This window comes from Hyaena hyaena, unplaced genomic scaffold (genome assembly GCF_003009895.1).
Source record: "Hyaena hyaena isolate Hyena2069 unplaced genomic scaffold, ASM300989v1 scaffold_97, whole genome shotgun sequence".
Lineage (NCBI taxonomy): Eukaryota > Metazoa > Chordata > Mammalia > Carnivora > Hyaenidae > Hyaena > Hyaena hyaena.
Window position 1 is genome coordinate 888156 of NW_024080728.1, and position 24054 is coordinate 912209.

The 24054-nt window shown below is 37.1% G+C and overlaps 1 protein-coding gene across 11 annotated transcripts in view; it reads right to left on the bottom strand.

The window, feature by feature from the left end:
* Positions 1–23557, bottom strand: part of USP54 (ubiquitin specific peptidase 54) — a 78685-nt gene extending 55128 nt beyond the window's left edge. For 4 of the 11 annotated variants that reach the window (XM_039235098.1, XM_039235093.1, XM_039235096.1 and 1 more), the window contains exons 1-3: positions 23161–23260; positions 5642–6217; positions 1702–1794 (exon numbers count right to left, since the gene is read on the bottom strand). In XM_039235098.1, coding sequence (XP_039091029.1) covers positions 1702–1794; positions 5642–5788 — 240 coding nt within the window. In that variant the 5' untranslated portion in view covers positions 5789–6217; positions 23161–23260. Of the gene's footprint in view, positions 1–1701; positions 1795–5641; positions 6218–6322; positions 6421–23160; positions 23262–23381 lie in introns of those variants that run through there. The other 7 variants (XM_039235097.1, XM_039235095.1, XM_039235090.1 and 4 more) reach the window with 6 other exon arrangements.
* Positions 23558–24054: the final 497 nt, after the last annotated feature.

The following is a 24054-nucleotide window of genomic DNA, read 5'->3' on the forward strand; positions in this document are numbered from 1 at the left end:
TATATAGTTCTTATTTACCTAAAATTAGAGACTGGGGCACCTGGGTGGCTCAGTCAGGTAAGCATCCAACTTTTTTTTTTTTTAATTTTTTTTAATGTTTTATTTATTTCTAGGAGAGAGAGAGAGAGAGAGACAGCGTGAGCAGGGGAGGGTCAGAGAGAGAGGGAGTCACAGATTCTGAAACAGGCTCCAGGCTCTGAGCTGGCAGTCAGCACAGAGCCCGACGCGGGGCTCGAACCCACAACCGCGAGATCATGACCTAAGCGAAAGTCGGACGCTTAACCGACTAAGCCACCCAGGCGCCCCAGCATCCAACTTTTGATGTTGGCTCAGGTCAGGATCCCATGGTTATAAGCTCGAGTCCTGTGTCAGGCTCTGCACCAGGTGCGGAGCCTACTTAAGATTCTCTCTCTCCCTCTGCCCCTCCCCCTCCCCTGCTCACACACTCTCTCATAAATAAATAAATAAATAAATAAATAAATAAATAAATAAAAATTTAAAAAATAAAATTATATACTTAACGTCAGTCAGTGTTAGAAAATCAAACCAAATTCCCCTGTAGATGGAATTCTGTCTAAATGGGCATAGTCAGAAATGCTACTTATAAAAGATTTGGTTTTATTAAAATTCATATTTAAACTTCCCAATTAGTCAATAATATATATTTTGCTAAAAGTTCCAATACTTCCAATGGGAAGAGAAGAAGATTTTTGTGACCCAAGTGGTAAAATGTTCAGAAGACTCAGTATCTCTTTCTAAAGATACCTGCCCATCACGTACTTAAAATTCCAAAGTAATGCTGCTCAAAAAACCATCTTGAATCAGTTGTTGCAAATAACCAATATAACTGGGAAATTCTCCTGGATTTTTTTGTTACAGTTCTTATTCCAAGATGTGAGAGCAACTAAATTAAACATAATGACCACATCTGTGCATCCCTGTGACAAACAAGAACTCAGACTTCTTGAGACTGAAAAAAGACTCTATCCAGAGTTCTTATCAGAACTCACACAGACTTACCTAGTCATAAATAATCTATTGTACATACAAACCAAGAAAACACAGAGACGCTACATAGAAAAGCAGATAAAGTATGGAGAATGGGCCTTTTATACAACTTAGTTCTTCCTCTATAGCAGCATACCTAAAATCTCAAAAACCTCTCTCTTTAGGCTATCTTCTTTGTCTCTAAATGATTCCTCAGGTTTCATTTTATTCAGAAATGAAAAACTTGGGAGTCAGATGTTAGGGTCAAGAACAGGTATACGGAATCTATTAAATGTGGTAATGGGAAACATTTAGAGGATAGGAAATTTTTAGTACTGGCTTTTCTCAGTAGGAAGAATTTGTTGCTAAACTATAGTTAATTCCACTAAAAACACTTGGTTGTTTATTCTTTCAAAATAAAAATTTAGAATTAGTTCTTCAGGTAAATATTCAAAGTCTAAGCACATCTGAATAGTATTCTATCACATTAAATAGAGCCATATGGGCAAAAAAATTGCAGAAAATCAGACTACCTAAGCCAAGTAACAATTCTCTGAAGCAAGCAAAACTGATCACATTCATCTTTTGCACTAAGCCACAGTCAAATAATTCAGTAGGAAAATCTTTAGCATCAGCCTGATTAAACAAACTATCTCAATATTCATCATCCAACAGCCTAACAACAGTGAGAAAAAACAGATTTGTAGAACTTACCTTGAGAGCACAAAAGATGCAGGAATCTCCCATGCACTTGTGAGTAGTAAGCTGCCTAAAGCTACGTCGAAAAATGTCCAAGTGCCATAAAACCTGGCAATAGAAAAGGGGAAATACTTCAGTACTCTATAAAAAGCCTCCATTTGATCTGAAATTCAAGAATTCAAACAAACATAGGTAATGACTTCAGAATATATTTTTATTCTCAAGAGAAAACTCGGGGCGCCTGGGTGGCTTAGTCGGTTAAGCGTCCGACTTTCGCTTAGGTCATGATCTCGCGGTTCGTGGGTTCGAGCCCCGCGTCGGGCTCTGTGCTGACTGCCAGCTCGGAGCCTGGAGCCTGTTTCAGTCTGTGACTCCCTCTCTCTCTGACCCTCCCCTGCTCACGCTGTCTCTCTCTCTCTCCTAGAAATAAAAAAAAAAAAGAGAGAGAGAGAAAACTCATTCTAGGATATTAAAACAAATGTCAAAAAGGGTGAGTTAGCTAACACAAGGTACAAAAAGACTATACTCTCAAACATACATTAATTTGAAAATGAAGGTCACACAGACAAAATAAGGTATAACATACATCAAATGTGATCTTGAAGGGGAAATTTATGGGCTAAAAGCTGCAGAATAAGGGTTTACTTTAATTGTCCACACAAGAAACGATTTTTTTTGGAACAAACTTGTTTTTGAAGCATAGTTGATACATGTTACATTAGTTTCAGGGGTACAACATAATAATTCCACAAGTCTATATGTTATGCTTTGCTCAGCAACACAAGTGTAGCTGCCATCTGTCACTACACAATGCTATTGCAATACCACTGTCTATATTCCCTATGCTGTGTCTTTTATTCCCAAGACCTTTTTTTTTTTAAAAGATTTTTTTAAAAGTAATCTCCACACTCAAGGTGAGGCTCAAACTCACAACCCCAAGATCAAGAGTCACATGATCTGCAAGGAGCCAGCCAGCCAGGTGTCCCTCCCCATGACTTATTCATTCCATAACTGGAAGCCTGTATCTCCTACTCCCCTTCACCCATTTGCCCACTCCCCTCATCACCTTCCCCTCTGACAACCACCAGTTTGCTCTCCATATTTATAGGTCTGATTCTACTTTTTGTTTATTTGTTTATTCATCTGTCTTGCTTTTTAGATTCCACATAGAAGTGAAATCATATAGTATTTGAAACCTTATTTAGAATCTTGAATTATAGTGTGAAATTTTATCTTTGTTAGATTTTTCAATTTTTGGACCTTTCTGAGAGATGTATCCTCCTCACGTCAACAGATTTAAAAAATGGTGCTATCAATAATGATAAATCACGTTCATAGTATGTAACCTAAATATGATGTGATAAGAATGGCACTTTATTTTTATGGTCTTCTCGAATACCCATAACCCAGTCTCATCATGAGAAAAATATCAAACAAATCTCAAAAGTGGCACATCCTACAAAATATTTGACTAGTACTACTCCTAAAACTATCAAGATCATCAAAAACAAGGAAATTTAAAGAAAGAGAGCCAAGAAAAGCCTAAGGAGACATGACAAACAAATGTAACTGTAGTATCCTGAATGGGATCCTGGAACAGAAGAAGATGCTAGGCAAAAACTAAGGAAATCTGAATAAACTATGGACTCTAATTAAAAAATAAATGATGTAATATATAGCCTAATGCCTTAGGATGTTCCTCTTACTTGGGAAACATTTTTAAATTAAATTTATTTATTTATTTTGAGAGAGAGAAAGAGCAAGCGCATAAGCAGGAGAGGAACAGAGAGGAGACAGAATCCTAAGCAGGCTCTGTACCATCAGTGCAGGGCCCAACGTGGGGCTTGAACTCACAAACCGTGAGATAATGACCTGAGCTGAGATTAAGAGTCTGACACTTAACCAACTGCATCACCCAGCCAACTCTCGCTTGGGAAACCTTTAAATGGCATCATATATGAAAAGGCACTATACCTCCAGAGCCCCATACAAAGCATAGCTAGGAGCTTCTTCCTACTCATGTGTCTTCAAGGTATATATTCCAAAAGTTCTTGGAAATACACTATACTCCCAAATAAGTAACACCTTTTTATAATAAACATAATGGTTTCAATACATCTGTGGCCAACAGAGCATTCATATCAAAAGTCAAAATATTAGGTCATAGAAACAATTATTTTCAACTTGCAATGTGATTACAACAGGCACTCCAAAACCATCAATGACACAATCTTTAAGTATACAGAAGTGTGTGTGTGTGTGTGTGTGTGTGTGTGTGTGTGTGTAGTATGTGTTCCATATGGCACTGGAAATTAGAACAGAAAGCCATAAATATTATTGTTTCAATACAGATAGAACATACAGAAAGAAAGAGAATTATAAAAAACAGGCCTATGGCCAGGAAGGAGGTAAACACACACATACAAACACACACACACACACACAAACACACACACACACACACACACACACTCCTACATCAATACGTTTTTTTGCCTGCTTCTGAATTTAAAAAGTATTATTAGTTTATGCAATGTCACTCAAAAAGCCCATATGCATCATCTGGGGGAAAAAAAACAATGAACCCCACCCAACTGCATGAAATTTATAATAGTAATTAGGAAATATAGTTAAGCTCTTTTTATAGGCTTGACAGGATAGAATTTTTTAATGTTTTCAAATAAAAATTTGAAAACAGAGAGAGGATGTGAAACTTTATTACATATATAAGCTTACCAAAATTCTTATTTTATAAATGAGTAAACTAAAATACTATTACCTGTACAAGGTCAAAAGGCTAGTCTATAGATAAACTAAAACTAGAATCCAAGTTTCCTAATTCATAAGTCTAGCACTTTTTATTTTCATTTTTTTAACTATTTATTTTTGAGAGAGTGTGTGAGTGGAGGAGGGGTGGGGGAATTGGAGGGTGGAACAGAGGATCCTAAGCAGGCTCTGCACTGACAGCAGCAGACTCAATGTGTGGCTCATACTCACGAACTGTGAGATCACGACCTGAGCCAAAATCAGATGATCAACCGACTGAGCCACCCAAGCACCCTAATCCAGTACTTTTTATACCAAATACAGTCTTGGTTTTTCTTCTATCTAGCAAGATATTTCCTCTTCTATCTAGCAAGACATTTTTTCATTATATGTGAAGCATAAAGATAATATTTTACCCACGTATAATTTTCTTGGATGGTAAGTTTTATTTACTTTTACTCTGAGAAGCAGAAAAGAAGGGAAAGTAATTACTTGAAAGTTATGCCAAAAGGAATGAACTTACCATTCTATGGGCCTGACAAAGCAGAGCAGGCAGACAGGAAGCTTTGGGATTCTGAGATCACTAGCATGGTAAGCAAACCCAAAAGAGAAAATCTGGAGTAGATAATCACACCTTGAAATTTACTTTCCACTAGCTCTGTTTAAGCATATCTGACCAGACACCAATCATCACCTACTACAGAAGAGCTCAGAGGAAGGGGATGAAGAAATGGACAAAGACTGGACTCCATTTAGTGTATGCTAAGAGCCTATATAAGACAAAAGTAATGCACCTGAAAGGTCTTTGCTTTCTTTTCTAGAAAAAAGCAAGTAGGGTGGTAAGACATCTTTATCTCAAAAGGAAAAAAAAAAGAAGCAAGAAAAAGTCAATAATCAAGTATTAAGATCATTTAGTTCATGGAATTTCTTTCCCCTTTGGGCAGGTTAAGTAATAGTAGTTACAGTTATTATTTCTACTATCATTGTTAATCCCTTTTTCATATAAATGAGGTAATTGAGATTCAGAGATAAGTGACTTACCTAAGATCACCCAGATAAACTTAGAAATGATCTCAGGCTGCTGACCTCAAACAGAGACCATCAATGATTATATTCAGAACAGCTATTGGAAACACAGCATTTGCAACTAAAAGTCAAAGTTCACCAAAAAGAAAGATATGACCCTTACCTGCAGGGCACTGTTGAGGAAGCAGCTATTTTGTCCTGGCTCATTGCTGAGACCCTTGCTGGGGGCTATGGAGGTTGAGCTTCGAGGTGCAAACATCCCTTGGACACTACCACGGCCCCCTGAAAAATAATTTCTTTTCCAAGACATTACGTTCACATTTAGCTTGAAAACTTAAGAGAAGATTTTTATATCTTTCTGGGAAAGAATTTCTGTCGGCTGGAGTTCTGATTTGTGAAAAAGAATCCAGAATTCAATGAATCTATGTTGAAATATTTGGAGTTTACAATCTTCCAAACATCATCTATGTAGCTCAAGGAACTCAGGTATTCTCTTAGATCCACATGACAGAGCTGTCCCCCATTTGCTCCAAACAATGCCCAAAATTTAACATGGTACAGTACAAACACAAACAGAGAAATCCTTAGGTATTGCGTCCTTCTATTTTTCTTGAATTGTCTCCATTAAATCGTGGTGAAGTAGCTGCAGTCCTCAACTCCAACAGAATCCAGGATCAGGGTAGGATGTATTCTTAGGCTTGTTGATGATGCTCCTTGTGGACTGAAGATTTTTTTCCAACTGGAAAGAGAAGCAGACAGATAAGAATGCAATGCAACCCTCCTCACCTTCTATTGCCTTGTCCCATCATTGTCTGAAGTAAAACTCAAGTTCTAAGCAACTGACATAGATTCCACTAAGGTAAGAAATCTTGTTTGAATTATATGGCGTTTTTGTTCTTATTTCTGCTGTTCTTTTTTTAATATGCCCCAAACAGCTTCCATCGTTCCATCCAGAACTTTGAAGAGTCTCTTCTCTTTTCCTCTGTGACTAGAATAGCCAACTGTGCCAGAGAGCTTTAACAAAAAGAAAAAAAAAAAAACTGAAAGCTTGCGTCACTTAATGACTCTCCTGGCTTTGTGCTGTTCTGCCAGGATCAACGTTGCCTCACCTCTCACTATAAACTTGAAACCTTGGCAAACAATGACAAAAACAAACAAACAAAAAACGCAAGAAAACCAACAACAATAAAAAGGAGAAACGCTCAAACCAAAGAGGAAAAAAAAGGTGTGAGTAGCTTTACTTCCATAGGAAATTTCTCTGAAATTTTGTAGGAGACAGTTGATCAGGACAAAACAAAATCCAATACAGTTTTCCAAATCAAGTTAACAAAAATACTACCAAGTAAACATACACCAAATTAAGAATTGGAACAGTTTCTTTAAGATGTTGTAAGTAAAGGAATTTTTAGAGGTGTTTTACATGTTCATGACTCTGAAAGCCTATTTAAAGGTGGGAAGGCCAAGTTATCACTCAGGGCTCTGTTCTGGGGAAATGTCCCATCTCAGAGAAATACTCATGGCAAGTAAACCATATGCCCTTAATATCATGTCCAAGAGAACTAAATCTTCTCCTGCCCTGTTTGTTTGTATGTTTTGTTTTTGCCAGAGGATCAGAGAGATAATTTGGGTTACAAATAACTTAATCCTCAGATTATATCTGAGGCACTCACAATCAGAGGCAATCCACTGACCAACATTACTTTTCAACTAATTAAAATGCCAGTGGGGCAACGGGGAGAAATACCAAAGAAAATACCTTTACTAGAAGGAAATCTTCTTCTTTTTTTTTTTTTTTTTTAATTTTTTTTTTATGTTTTTATTTATTTCTGGGAGAGAGAGAGAGACAGTGTGAGCAGGGGAGGGTCAGAGAGAGAGGGAGTCACAGACTGAAACAGGCTCCAGGCTCTGAGCTGGCAGTCAGCACAGAGCCCGACATGGGGCTCGAACCCACGAACAGCAGGATTATGACCTAAGCGAAAGTCGGATGCTTAACCGACTAAGCCACCCAGGTGCCTAGAAGGAAATCTTCTAATCTCCAGCTTTAAGCTTTCATATAAGGCTGCCATGTCCACAAAAGTAAAAAAGTTAAGAATGTTAAGTGTTAAATTTGGTTTCCAACAATTCCCCAAGCTTCTCCCTTCCTTACTTCCTATCATCATACGGACGATCTAAAAAAGCAAAAATGCTAAAACATCTTAATCATTCTCTAAGAAATCATCTAGCATTATCCACAGTGTGTCAGTGGAAAAACTGAGGCACAGGAACATTAAATGGTTGCACAAGACTGTTCTTTCCCTTCTCTAAATTCCCAGACTATTTATAATCTACATGTCACAATTAAAGTATTTGACTATACACTATAATGTTATATTATCCTCTATTTGTTTTTATTACTCTCTATTTGTTTTATATGGTATCAGTCATATATCCTGAATGACTGCATGAAATGAAATACTAACTAGTGTCAAACAACTGCTAAACACTATATATACATTCTTTATTATTTACCTATTATGTAGGTGTTAATAGTTCCCACTTTACAGAAGAGTAGAGGGAGACTTAAAGATATTAACTTGCAAACTCGTAGGTGGCAGAACTAGAATTGTTCAACTATTAAACTGTGACGTAATTATGTATTTTATTATACTATTCCAATAGTGTACTATTATACACTCCTATCAAGTGCTGGTCATAAGGAGGAACCCAATAAATACTCCCTGATGATTAGCATGGCACCGAGAAGGATTCCATATCACCCACACAGACTAAAAGACCCTCAACTCTCTATATACACCCTCATACACACCCCACTCAAAGCTACTAAGCAACTTCCAACAAGCCACGCAGCATTCCTTCAGCTCAACTGCTGCAAAGGAATGACATACCAAGCCTCCACTTTGCTCACAGCCAAAAGGACTCTCCACATTAGAAGCTATTGAAACTTAGCCTGCCCTATGATACACACCCCTGAGTTCAGGCAGCAAAGGGAAAAAAAAAAAAAGCAGACACAGAAAAAAAGATTCTCAGGCTCTGAATGGCAGCATTATGTAGGGTAGGGCAATAAGCTCTCACACTTGCACTAGGTGTGTCAGAAACTAGAGGTGAGAGCCAGAAAGAACAAGGCCAAAGGAAGCAGTAACAAATGATCCAAAGAAATACTGATGACAAAATATTTCACTTAAGTGGGTCCAGCACCAAACCACACAATCCTTCTACTATACCATCTACTAAAGATATATAGGAAAGTCAATTAAGAATTATACCCACATTGATCTACCAACATATTTTTATTTTTTAAATATTTATTTATTTATTTTGAGAAAGAGAGAGAGATAGCTCACACACACGAGTGGGGGGGGAAGGGAGGGCAGAGAAAGAGGGAGAGAGAATCCCAAGCAGGCTCTGCCCTGTCAGTGCAGAGCCCTACACTGGACTTGATCTCACAAACCACGAGAAAATGACCTGAGCCAACTAAAAGCAATTTAGATTGCTTTGGATTTTATTAAAATAAGAATTTTATTAAAATAAAATAAAATAAAATAAGAATAAAAAATAAACATTTAAAAATAAATAAATAAACATCTTAGATAATAAATATTCAAGTATTTAGAGGTAAAAGATCATAATATCTGCAACGTATGAGATATATACACACACATATATATAGGTGTGGTTGTGTATATATTTAAATACAAAGAGAAAAGGAAAATGGTAAAATAAACATAGCAATAATGTTGACAACCAGTAAATCTGGCTAAAAGGGATATGGGGATTTTTTTGTACCGCTTCTTATAACTTCTCTATAATTTTAAATCATTTTTTAAGTTGAAAGAGAATTGATATCTACAAAAAAAGAATTTAAAATTATGTAGAAATTACCTTGTAATGTATGCAATATTCATGATTCAATGAGAAAATGACTAAAATCATTATGCTAACAGATAATAACCATGCCAGATGATATTAGAAATCCCAAACTAAAATTTAAAAAGAGAAAAGGAGAAAGATACATACAAAAAAAGTCTGATATGACAATAAAAGTATTAGATATGAGGATAAAATAAAATGGAATAAAGCTCCAATACTATATCTACGAAAAGGAGAGCTCAAAATACAGTATAATGCCTAGTTGTTGTAAGAGCAAGTGACATAATTATGATATACAAACAGGAGCAGAACTAGACTTGGAGTTAGAGGACATCGGTTCAACTTTCATATTTTGACTATTTTGGGTAATCCTAAACTATTAAGTGTCTTGAACTTTGTTTTCTGGGTCTGTTAAAAAGATGGCAGAATACCTATTTTACACAGTGGTTGAGATTTAATGTAATAGGCATGCCAAAGTACTAGCAAGTTTTCATAACAAAGAATGAATAATGAGTTCCACTAAAATGGAGTGAACTGTGATGCCTAAAAGTATAAGTATAAATTTTGTTTTGGGGACCTAAGGATACTAGAAAGTTGTGAGATACCAGGAATAAGTCTTCTAATTGTATAAAAAGAACAATAACCCTCACATAGGACAAATGATATGTTAGCACAATTTATGTTCTTGGAGAAACACTTGAATTTGATAATTATTTTTAAAATACAAAGCTTAACTTTCTATTTGTAAAAAGGCAAACAGTTGAGCCTATTACAAGGAACAGGGTAACATTTGAGAAGGTCTACAAAGAATGACCATGTCCAACTGACCAATGATTCAAATGGAAAAACCATGAAGAGTATCTCAGTTTCTAATGAAAGAGGAGTAGCCCCATTACAAGTGATTAATGCCAAAAGTAACCCAAATATTAGGAAGTCAAACTGCACTACAATGAGATATCCAAAAAGTCAACCAGGAAAGTTGCTCCCATTTCTAGATTCTATTACTCTATACAGCAGTTTACTTGTAATTTACTTAGGAAAACTGTATTTGCATTGATAAATCAACAAGAAATTACCTCAAATCTTTAGTATGCTCCATATATAAATAATTCCCAACTATATAGTATCTTGCTAGTTATTACAAGAATTAAAACTAGTTAGGGGCACTTCAGTAGCTCAGTTGGTTAAGCGTCTGACCAGCTCAGGTCATGATCTCACGGTTCATGGGTTCGAGCCCCGTGTCAGGCTCTGTGCTGACAGGTAGCTCAGAGTCTGGAGGCTGCTTCAGATTCTGTGTCTCCCTCTCTCTCTGATCCTCCCCTGCTCACATTGTGTGTGTCTCTCTCTCTCAGAAATAAATAAAGCATTAAAAAAAAAAAAAACAACCCTAGTTAATTCAGGGGCACCTGCGTGTTAAGCATCCAACTTTGGTTAGGTCATGACCTCATGGTTCGTGGCTTTGAGCCTCACACCAGGCTTGCTGCTGTCAGCTCTGAGTCTGCTTCAGATCCTCTGTCCCCACCTTTGCCCCTCCCTCCCTCAAAAAATAAACTGTTTTTTTAAACTAGTATAAACTATGAAACACTGGTGAAAGAAATCAAAGATGATCTAAATATGTAGAAAGGTATACCATGTTCATAAATTGAGCAATTTTGTTAAGATGTCAATTCACTCCAAATTGATCCATAGATTCAATGTAATTTCAAATAAAACTCTCAGCAGGATTTCTTTTTGTAGAAATTGACTAGCTGAATGCAAAAGTTATATGAAAAGGCAAAAGAATTAGAACAGTCGAATTAATTTTGAAACAGAAGAACAAAGTTATAGAGCTCAATAGTCAACACCATACAATATTGGTGAAAGAATAGACATATGGATCAATGGAACAGAACAGAGGCCAAAGACAGGCCTACATATACATGGTCAACTAATTTTTAATAAAATTGGTTTTTTTTTAATAAAAGTGGAAAGGATAGTCTTTTCAACAAATGATGTTGGAATAACTGAACAACATGCAAAAAAGTGAACCTTAACCCACACTTTATATCTTATACAAAAATAACCCAAATTGGATCATAGTTCTAAATGAAAAAGACAGAAAATTATGTGACCTTTGGTTAAGCAAAGATTCCTTAGATATAAAAAAAAAAGCACGATCCATTAGGAAAAAAATTATAGAATTGAACTTTAACCATAATTAAGAACTTTTATTCTTTAAAAGACACTATTAACAGAATAAAAAGGCAAGCCAAAGATTGGAAGAAACTTATTTCAAATCATCTAATGGATAAATGTCTTGTATCTAAAATATATACAGAATCCTCTAAACCTATTGATAAGAAAAATTACCCAATTTTCTTAAATGGGCAAAAGATTTGAATAGATCCTTCACTAAAGGGGATATACAGATAGCAAACACATAAAAAAATATTAATTATTAGTCATTAGGAAATGAAAATTAAAACCACACTACATGCCTATTAAAATAGCTAAAAACAAAAGCATAAATATTTAAATCATGATAAAAACTATTTAAAACTGGATAATAACAAGTGCTAATGAGGGGGGTGCCTAGATGACTCAGCCAGTTTCAGACCCAACTCTTGGTTTTGGCTTAGGTCATGATCTCACAGTTTCATAAGTTTGAGCTCTATGCCGAGTTCTGCACCAGCAGCGTGGAGCCCTCTTGGGATTTTTTCTCTCCCTCTCTCTGACCCTACCACTTGTGCTGTCTCTATCTCAAAATAAATAAACAACAACAACAACAAAACAAAAACCAAGTACTAATGAGGAAGAATCAGAGCAACTGGAACTCTGCAAAATTGCTGATGGAAATGAAAAATGACACAGTTGGCAATTATAAGTAAAGTTGAATATACTTTCACCATATGAAATGGTTCTTACTTAAAACAAAATCATACAGTAATGAGCAAATATTTATTTTACAAATGAGTATCCTATGTAATTCACTTTACTGTTTGGTGCAGTTAGTGGAAAATATTCAAGACCTCACTCTGGATTTTATGGACAATGAATCAGCAGGGACTAAGTTCCCTTTTCCCATAGTAAAGAGCTTCCCCCAAGAGCAGGATACTTCAAAACTCCATGGACTATAAGGTGTTTAGCGTCAGGTGATTTATATATCTGGTACTCTATCCCAGGGTACAAGAGCCAAACAGCACATATAATCTCCCTGCTTGCTTTTCAAGAGTAATGCTTCAGGGAGAAGGGGTATTTCCACTGGAATGAAATCCATAATATGTCCAGGGAGTGTCCCTGGATTCTGCTCAACTCTTTATGAATGAATACAAGAATGAGTAACAGTCACGGCATTGATGCAAGAGAAAGAAATAAAAAGCACCCATTTGCAAAAGAAAATGTAAAACTATCTCTTTGCAGGTTTCATGATTTTATACAGAGAAAATCCTATAAATCTAGACTGACTAGATTTATAAATCTATAAAACATATAAATCTGACTAACATCTAGAGTTAGTCAATGAAGTCAATAAAGTTATAGGATAGAAACTACATATTCAAAAACCTGTTGTATTTCCTTACAATTAATATAAAAACTTCAAATGAAATTAATAACACAATTCCACCTATTATATCTGTCAAAAAATAAAATTTTCAGGAGTAAATTTAACAAAATAAATGCAAATATATGCGCTGAAGTATACAAAACTCTCATGAAAGAAATTGAAATTATATAAATAAATACAAAAACAGCCTATGTTTATAGTTCAGGAGATTTAATATTTTTAAGATAGGGATACTCTCCAAATTGATCTGCCTATTTAGTAAATCTCTATCTGAGTCTACAGAAAATGTATCATCATCTTTACCCACATGTACTAGTTTCCAGCCAAGTCCTAAAACTATGAAGTATTCAGTCAAAAGTGGAAAGAGGAGAAAGAACATCTAAGAAATTAGATGTGGGGGCGCCTGGGTGGCTTAGTCGGTTGAGCGTCCGACTTTCGCTTGGGTCATGATCTCGTGGTTCGTGGGTTCGAGCCCCGCGTCGGGCTCTGTGCTGACTGCCAGCTCAGAGCCTGGAGCCTGTTTCAGTCTGTGACTCCCTCTCTCTCTGACCCTCCCCTGCTCACACTGTCTCTCTCTCTCTCCTAGAAATAAATTTAAAAAAAAAAAAAAAAGAAATTACTGTGTTGCTCTCAACTCCGAATAAGTTATAGTGACCTGTATTACACTACTGCTGAATAGACTCTGGGCAACCTTAAATAAGTCTGTTCAAATTTTTTTCCAGCTTTATTAAGATATAATTGACAAATAAAATTGTACTATAGTATATAATAAAGTATAAAACGTGATGATGTGATATGTATACACATATACATATATGTGAAAGGACTCTCCATGAAAGGACTCCCCGAAATCAAGTTAATTAACACATACCAGAAAGAGAAAAAATAAAATGAAGAGCTGGATTTTTGAAAAGACAGACAAAACTGAAAAATCTTTAGCTACACAAAGAGAGAAGACTCAAATAAAATCAGAAATGCAAGAGGGGCACTTGGGTAGCTCACTAAGCATCTGACTCTTGATTTCGGCTCAGGTCATGATCTCAGGGTTCATGGGATTGAGTCCCACCTGGGGCTCTGTGCTGACAGGCTGACAGCGTGAGCCTACTTGGAATTTTCTCTCTTCTTCTCTGCCCCTCGCCCATTGGCATGCATGGACACACACTCTCAAACAAATAAACTACAAAAAAAAAAAAAGAAAGAAAGAAAAGAAATGAAAAAGGAGCCATTTACAACAACACAGAAATCATAAGAATCATAAGAAACTACTGTGAAGACTCTTAACTATAGAGAACTGAGGGTTTCAGGAGGAGAGGTGGCTGGGAACAGGTTAAACAGGTGGTGGGTATTAAGGAGGGCATTTGTGATGAGAGCACTGGGTGTTGTATCTAAGTGATGAATCACTAATTCTACCCAGGGAAACCAATATTACACTTCATGTTAACTAACTGCAATTTAAATAAGAATTTGGAGGAAAAAAAAATAGTTGTTTTTTAAGAGAAAGAAAAAGGGAGAAAGTGACTGAGTGAGGGGCAGAGAGAGAGATACAGACAGACAGAATTCCAGGAGGGGGAGAGAGAGAGGGAGAGAATCCCAGGAGGAGCAGAGAAAGAAAGAGAAAAGCAGGACTCACCTGAAGTGAGGCTCATGGTTTGTTTTTTTTTTTTAACCTGAAGCAGGGCTTGTGTTCACCTAAAGCAAGGCTTGTGTTTTTTACCCCACATGGAGCTCATGCTCACCTGAAGCGGGCTCAAGCTTACCCAATGGGGACCTCAAACTCACCAACCCTAAGGTCATGACCTGAGCCACCCAAGCACATTTTAAATTAAAAAAAAAAAAACTACTGTGAAAACTTATATCCCAACAAATTAAATAACCTAGAAAACAAGGATAAATTCCTAGAAATACACAATCTACCAAGACTGAATCTTGAAGAAACAGAAAATTTGAATATAAATACTTGTATTTATTTAACCTTTAATCTTCTTTATATTTATTTGATCATCATTACTACATACCTCCTGGGACTCACTACAACAAAACACCCTGCTTTGCTTTGTTGAGTTTAATATCAAATAAACTTCTAGGAAGCTAGAAGCCAAAATTGGGCAAGAAGCATGCCATCTTATCACCTGTTATTTTCTTGTGTATTAGAGATACTAACTTGTACATCCCACATTATTTCCAATATGAACATACAAGCTTCCTATGGGCAGACTAAAAACCTTTCCATGTGTGAGATGACAGAAAACTGGGTCCCAACCTTCTTGCACACCCCCACATTCAGAGGTAGATTTATGAAGACACTAATAAAGATTAAACTTCAGGGCCCCTCTCTTGCACAGCCCCTCAAGGCCCAATATCTACTTTTTACTTTAAAAAACTCTTATTTTTTTACTTTTTTTTTTTTACTTTTTAAAGTTTATTTATTTTGAGAGAAGAGTATCTGTGCACACAAATGTGGCAAGGGCAGAGAGAGAGGGAGAGAGAGAGAATACCAAGTAGGCTCCCTGCTGTCAGTACAGAGCCTGACTTGGGGCTTAATCAAGTGAGATCATGACTGGAGCTGTAATCAAGAATCAACTGAAATCAACTGCCTAACTGACTGAGCCACCCAGGCACCTCTTTCATTTGTTTGAGAGAGAGAGAGAGAGAGAGAGAGAGAGAGAGAGAACAGTGGGGGAGACAGTAAGAGGGATGAAGAAAAAGACAGAGAGCATCCCAAGCAGGCTCCACACTCAGCTCTGAGCCCTACACGATAATAGGACCCTGGGATCATGATCTGACCTGACATCAAGAGTCTTGATCTTGGGGTCATGGGTTCAAGCCCCATGATGGATGCAGAGATTACTAAGGAAAATAAACAAAGCTTTAAAAAAAATGTTTTCCTTAAACAGGACCCCCTGAGAGGCACCTGGGTGGCTCAGTTGAACCTCCGGCTTCCACTTGGGTCATGATCTCACAGTTTGGGAGTTTGAGCCCAGTGTCAGCTCTGTGCTGACAGTTCAGAGCCTGGAGCCTGCTTCGGGTTCTGTGACTCCCTCTCTCTCTACCCCTTCCCTGCTCACACTCTGTCTCTCTCTCAAAACTAAATAAACATTTTTAAAAAATTAGCAATCCCTATCAAAATAACACCAGCATTCTTCACAGAACTAGAAGAAACAATCCTAAAATTTGTATGGAACCTGAAAAGACCCTGAATAGCCAAAGCAATCTTGAAAAAGAAAACCAAAGCTGGAGGCATCACAATCCCAGACATCAAGATGTATTACAAAGTTGTAATCATCAAGACAGTATGGTACTGGCACAAAAACAGACACTCAGATCAATGGAACAGAACAGAGAACCCAGAAATGGACCCACAAACGTATGGCCAACTAATCTTTGACAAAGCTGGAAAGAATATCCAATGGAATAAAGACAGTCTCTTCAGCAAATGGTGCTAGGAAAACTGGACAGCAACATGCAGAAAAATGAACCTGGACCACTGTCTTACACCATCCACAAAAATAAACTCAAAATGGATGAAAGACTTAAACATAAGAAAGGAAACCATCAAAAGCCTAGAGGAAAAAGCAGACAAAAAACTTTGACCTCGGCTGCAGCAACTTCTTACTCAACACATCTCCAGAGGCAAAGGAAACAAAAGCAAAAATGAACTATTAGGACCTCATCAAAATAAAAAGCTACTGCAACGCTAAGGAAACAATCAGCAAAACTAAAAGGCAACCAATGGAATGGAAGAAGGCACTTGCAAATGACATATCAGAGATAAAGGGTTAGTATCCAAAATCTATAAAGAACTTATCAAACTCAACAGCCAAAGACAAATAATCCAGTGAAGATGCAGTGAACATGAATAGACACTTCTCCAGAGAAGACATCCAGATGGCCAACCAACACATGCAAAAATGCTCAACATCACTCATCGTCAGGGAAATACAAATCAAAACAACGAGACACCACCTCACACCTGTCAGAAGGGCAAACATTACAACCCAGGCAACAACTGATGTTGGCGAGGATGCGGAGAAAGAGGATCTCTTTTGCATGGCTGGTGGGGATGCAAACTGGTGCAGCCATTCTGGAAAACAGTATGGAGGTTCCTCAAAAAGTTAAAACTAGAATTTCCTTATGACCCAGCAATTGCACTACTAGGTGTTTATCCAAGGGACACAGGTGTGCTGTTTCGAAGGGGCACATGCACCCCAACGTTTATAGCAGTTCTATAGACAATAGCCAAAGTATGGAAAGAGCTCAAATGTCCATTGACAGACGAATGTATAAAGAAGATGTGGTATATATATACAATGGAGTATTACTTGGCAATCAAAAAGAATGAAATCTTGCTATTTGCAACTACATGGATGGAACTAAAGGGTATTATGCTAAGCGAAATTAGTCAGTCAGAGAAAGACAGATATATGACTTCACTCATATGAGGACTTTAAGATACAAAACAGAAGAACAGAAGAACATAAGGGAAGGGAAGCAAAAATAATATAAAAACAGGGAGGGGACAAAACATAAGAGACTCTTAAATATAGAGAACAAACAAAAGGGTTGCTGAAAGGGCTGTGAGGGGGGATGGGCCAAATGGGTAAGGGGCATTAAGGAATCTACTCCTGAAATCATTGTTGCACTATATGCTAACTAACTTGGATGTATATTAATTAATTAATTTTTTAAAAACAAAAAAATAATATAGACCTTACCAAAATTAAAATATTTTGTTAATTGTTGATTTGTTAATAAAACAAAAATATTTTATTTTAATATTTATTAAAACATTACAATTCAAAAAGAAATGTACAAAAAATAAAGCAGAACTGAATTATTTGAGCTTCAGGGCCCACAGAATGTGAATCCTATTACAGAAAATGGGCCTCTGTAGTATATATTACTTAAGAAAATACATAATTCAAAAGCTACTTTAAATTCAGTAATACTGGGGCACCTGGGTGGCTCAGTCAGGTAAACATCCAATTCTTGATATTGGCTCAGGTCATGATCTCCCGGTCGTGAGATCAGTCTCCACAATGGGCTCCTCGCTGGTGTGGAGACTGCTTGGGATTCTCCCTCTCTCTCTCTCTCTCTTTCTCTCTCTCTCTCTCTCCCTCCATCCCTCCCCCCCTTCCCAAGTTCATGCACACATGCATATTCACGCGCTCTCTCAAAATAAACATTTAAATAATAATAAATTCAGTAATACCAATAAATTTGCATTTTACTAATCAAAGCAACATATCTAGTATGTTACTCATCGTATTAAGTTTATTAGCACTAAACAGGTCAGTTATACTGTTGACGTACATTTGGGTTTTGCATTCTTGAGCCCACTGTAATAATGCCACTGAGGATCCACAGCTGACAAAATAAAAATTAGAGTGCTTGGGGTGCCTGGGTGACTCAGTCAGTTAAGCCTTCGACTTCAGCTCAGATCATGATCTCGCTGTTTGTGAGTTTGAGCCTCACACCGGGCTCTGTGCTGACAGCTTAGAACCTAGAACCTGTTTCAGATTCTTTGTCTCCCTCTCTCTCTCTACCCCCCCCCATTCACACACACATTCTCTCTCTCTCTCAAAGATAAACATTAAAACTTTTTTTTAATGACAGGGCTTTTTTTTTTTTAATGTTTGCTTATTTTTGAGAGCAACAGGACACAAGCAGGGGAGAGGCAAAGAGAGAGAGGGAGACACAGAATCTGAATTAGGATCCAGGCATGAGCTGTCAGCACAGAGACTGATGCCAGGCTTGAACTCACCAACTGTGAGATCATGACCTGGGCTATAGTCGGATATTAACCGATTGAGTCACCCAAAAAATAAATATCAAAAAAACTGTAATTTCTTCAAAAATAAAAATAAATAAATAAAAAGTGTTCCCAGATTCTTTCCCTCTTCCACCTTTCCATTTTCACCTATTTCATCCTCTTCTGGGCTCGCAGCACATATGGAACATTCCTTCCCTCATGTTACAGTTATTTGTGTGCATGGACTATAGCATATATTCCTTAAAGACATCTTTTTATCCCATACAGAGGTTGAACATACAGGCACTAAGTCACTGAACGTTTAATTGAAAGGGAAAACTTTTTGTTTGAAGGGATAAGTACCTAGAACAACCAATTCCAACACCCTGATAAATTCTGACTTTCCTTAAATAAAAGAGCCCCCCCAAATGCCCATATCTAGCTTATGATACTGCAGATTTTTTCTAATGGAGACTATCGATTGAATCAATATTTGCTTTTGATTCAAGCTTGAAAATAAAGAGATAAGCATTTACAACCATTAAAAAAGGCTAAGCTATTTGTTGATTTATGGGCTAGTTATCTCAAACTCCCCAGTGAATACAGTTACTCAACTCAAACAATTTCCTGAGGGTTGGACTTTGGCAGCTTCAAATTATTACATCATGTACAACAACAAGAACTGTATGATGATAAAAAATAGAAAGGTTTATTTTTCCTTTTATAAGAACTTAGAAAACTGTCATGTAAACAAATTTTCCAAAACCAATTAGAAAGATAATACAAAGACAAGAAAACATGTTTCACTTTGTTATAACTGACAAACTCAGAAATGACAGTTGCAGGCTACTTAGCCCAACCTTATAAGGATTCAGAATTGTAAAGATAATTTACTGACTTCTGAGGGAAGCAGCATGATAGTAGAAAGAACATAGTGGTTAAAAGTGCAGACTCTGCAGAGCCAACTACCTTACATAACCTCAGGAAACACCATGCTCACAGTGGAGATCCAAGGGGTACCATTTCCAGAGAACACTATGTGAATTATACAACTTAGGGTTCAGAGTTAGCAAAGTAGAACAGATCTGGACTCCACCACCTAACAACTAACAACTGTATCATCTTAACCAAGTTATTGAATCAGTTATTGAAGTCTCAGGCACCTCATTAGTAAAATGGGATTAATAAATAACATCTAAATCATGGGGTTGTTGTGGGAATTAAATGCAATAATGTACACATTTAATTAGCCCAGTATCTGGTATAAGTATAAGTGAGACATAAATGCTTTGATGATGATGATAAAAAATAAGATGAATCTACATTCCAATCCTGCTCTATCACTTTCAGATCATTTACTACCTATAATATATATGATCTATTGATTGTATTCAACAAAATTATATATGCAAAATATTTAGGGCCAGGTACAAAATAGGAGCTCTGATTATGATGATGGGTGATGGTGGGCACCTGGCTGATTCAATTGGTAGAGCATACCAACTCTTTTTTAAAAAATTCTTTTTAATGTTTTATTTATTTTAGAGAGATTGAGTATGAGCAGAGGAGGGGCAGAGATATAGAGGGAGACAGAATCTGAAGCAGGCTCCAGGCTCTGAGCTGTCAGCACAGAGCCCAATGTAGGGCTCAAACTCATGAACCATGAGACCATGACCCAAGCACAAGTCGGATGCTTAGCCAACTGAGCCACCCAGGTACCCCTAGAGCATTACAACTCTTGATCTCAGAGTCATGAGTTCGAGTCTCACACTGGGCAGAGTTTACTTTAAAAAAAAAAAAAAAAAGAGTGATCACGATGAGTGGCCATCTCCTATGCCTCTCCCCTTCTCTCTCCCTTTTTCTATTACATGTACCAACACACACACACATAAACAATGTAAAAATTTTATGAATTAAACTATAATTGTTAGCATAAACCCAAAGCCATATCAAAATTAAGGCAAATGTTTTCTGAAAATAATGCATTCTCAATATACAATTCACTTAGACTACTATAATAACTTCCAAACCATTTTCCCTTTCTAATCCTGTCTATAAAACATTGCCAAAAACAAACTCTGATCAATCACTATTTAGCCTAGAAAACTTCAGTGACAAAATACAGTCAAAACTCCTTGGCCTTAAGTAGCCTTCTATAATCTTAACCCATGCATGTTTCCAACCTCATTTATCACTAATCCCTTTAGAACACAAAAAAGATTTGCTCTGTGTATACACCCAGGTTTTTGTTCAATAAGGAATATTACTTCCTTTCCCACTCCATCTTCCCAGTCCTACCTAATACAAGTAATCCTTTCCATTCAGCAAACCTGTTTGAAGAAGCCATTCTACTGGCAATTTATAGTAATGGGGATTAATGAAGTCACACCCTATCAGAAAGGAGTAGTCATTTATATTAACTCACTTTCCAAAGCATTGTCTAAATACGGCTCCTGACCAATTGGGACATATTCCCTCCCTCCCAGGTCTATGAAAGAAAGATACTCTACTTTATGGCCACAAGGACTAACACAATATTCCTTCTCAAACACACTGCTAATAGCACCAAATTAGTTAACAGCAGGGGTTAAAGGAAAGAGAATCCATAGCAATTATATTAGGCCCCAACATGGCAAAATGATAACCATGAGTTGCATGAAGTTGCCCTATATTATCCTCTGGCTCGACAACTCATCTTAGAACTAGAGATTTTTCCCCCTAATTTTTTAAACCCCTAAGGCTTCTTAAGTTAAATCCTGGATTTCAATAATGCTCTGTAATGAATCATTATAAACACACCACTACCCCAATTCTTTCAGCACAAACAATAATAAAAGCATGGTGGCTCTATAAACAAGAGGAAAATAGGAAGGAAAGCAAGCCACTGACTGCACTGGCTTGACTCATTTCTGCTGGGAGAACACTGGTACTGAATGGCACAAGCAACTCCAGTGTCAGAGACCAAGCACATGACTGGGAAGGTGACAGAGGATAGCAAGAAAAGACAGCCATCTATAAAGAACTCCTTCTCAAGGGTGCCTGGACAGCTCAGTTGGTTAAGCACCTGAATGGGATTTTGGCTCAGGTCATGATCTCATAGTTCGTGAGTTAAAGCCCCACATCAGGCTCTGTGCTGATAGTGCAAAGCCCACTGGGATTTTTTTGTCACTCTCTTTCTCTCAAAAATAAATAAATAAACTTAAAAAAAAAAAAAAAAAGAACCCTCCTCTATGGGGGCACGAGGTGGAGGAATGGGCAAAGATCCACTGAAATCTACTCCAAAAGCCTTCATAACACTCAAAATCACGCTACCAGACTCCAGGTTTTCAGCCAGTTAAAATCCTAGGTCTAACACAACAGAGGGACTTTCAACAAGTTATTTAGCTTTGAAATTAGAATAGCAGTCACCACTTAATGAACACCAACTCTGAGCTAGGCACCAGATATATGATATGCCCTTTAATTCCCAAAACTAATCTGTCAAATAGGGATTATTCTTTTGCAGAAAAGAAAAACCCATGTTCCTTCCACCCATGCATGACTGCTGCCCAGAGGGATATTACTACCTGTCTGGCAAGATTGTACTGGTAATTAGAAGTAAATGCAAAGTACTTAGCATGGAAACTAGCACCTGCCACATTGTAAAAACTCAGGAAATCATTACTATACAAGTGCAACTATCTCTTGGATAAGTGACTCAACTGAACAGCAATAACATCCCACGAACAAGTTTTCCCTCACACTGTTTACCATAAAAATTATTTTAATTAGCAATATTTTCTGAGAACTGAAGGGGTACACATGTACAACTTCTTAGCTGAGGATCGACACAACCCAAAGAAATAAAAAGCTCATTATGAAAGTGATATTTGACTCCATCTGAACACCAAATATTAAATATTTTACTTTCAAAAGGATTATATATCTCATACCTCAAGGGAGCAGGAGCTAATAAACAAATCTATCTTTCCAAAAAAATAATTCCCAGAAGATCTGTTATCCTGAAGTACTCAGCAAACCATTTCCCAGAATTAACAACCTATTACTATAATCTTAGTGAATTTTGCCAAAAACATTCTGCTGAGAGGAAAAAAGAATTACTCTGCTTCTGGAAGTAAATACTCTTTCCAGCTTATCCACAAAATAGATCTTTTCTTTCATTATTACTTTTATCAATATGTTAATACTAAAAATATTTTTTAAATCACAAATAACCTTCTATTTGAAGGAAATTTAAAATACTAAACCTGTAACACCTGCTTCAATCTTAATGAGCTCAAGAAAATCTATGAGAATGTTTTTTAAACCAGTAATAAACATCAAATTTCCAAAGCTTAATAATTGAAACACAGAGGAGAGAAGAGCAAAAAAACTGAAGCCCTCCTGAAAGTAAAGACAGTCGAACACCCTCAATTTCAAAGTTTAAACCTTTGCTATTCAAAGCAACACTTCACAAAGACTGACCAGAGACAAAGACTATATCCCTCCATCCATTCAGTTTTGCCACAAGCACAATACCTACCAGACAGCACGCTCAACCTCCAGCAATTCCAAGGGCATCTATGGGGCAAGGGATGGAGGAATGAGGAGGGCCAAGGGAAGAGCTAGAGGTGCAGGGTGGGAAGGGTATGAGAGGGAGGAGACAACTGCAGCTTAGCAACAATGGGAAACTATGAATCTAAACCACAAAGGCTTCCTGCAGAACAGGATAACAGGGGAAGGGCAATTCTTTTTACCACCTACCAGGAGCTCAGAGCTGACAATTCATGATAAAGCTAAAAAGATGGAGCCTCCAATTAAATATAAACAAGGTAAACTTAAGAAAGTAACCAAAAGTAACTTGAAAGTACAAATCGCAAACTTCATAGAGGCTTAAGAAAAACAATTAGGAGACTGTTTTCTCTAGGGGCATTCCTGATGACAAAGGTCAGCAGTGTAACAATAAGGTTTGCAGGATAGCAGCTGCTTCCAAACAGAGGCCCAGCCCTAAAAAACATTCCTTTGCAGTACAGTCAAAAGGAGCACTAGAAGACACATTCGTAGTACTTTAGAGAATAACCAAAACAATGTTACTGTTTGAATCCTTAATTCAGAATTCCAAAACCTGCAAAACTCCTCCTTAAACAAGACACACTCTTAAAGAAACTTATTGTGTGAACTGACTAGTTGAATGCAAGAATCAATTTTAAAATCCTTGGGATCTCAAAGGTTCCCAAAACCAAAGGCAAAAAAGACAGTGAAAGATCTCCACCCCTCTCTCAAGGAAGAGGCCAAGTTATGTCACCAAGAATAAACAGCAGGCAGAGTCCTGCCCCCAAGCATGTGATCAGTCAGCCCAGAACTTACATTTGCAGGCAGGGCACAAAGGCCCCAGAGTACCAACACACACCCTTCTATGTATTACTCCCAGTTATAA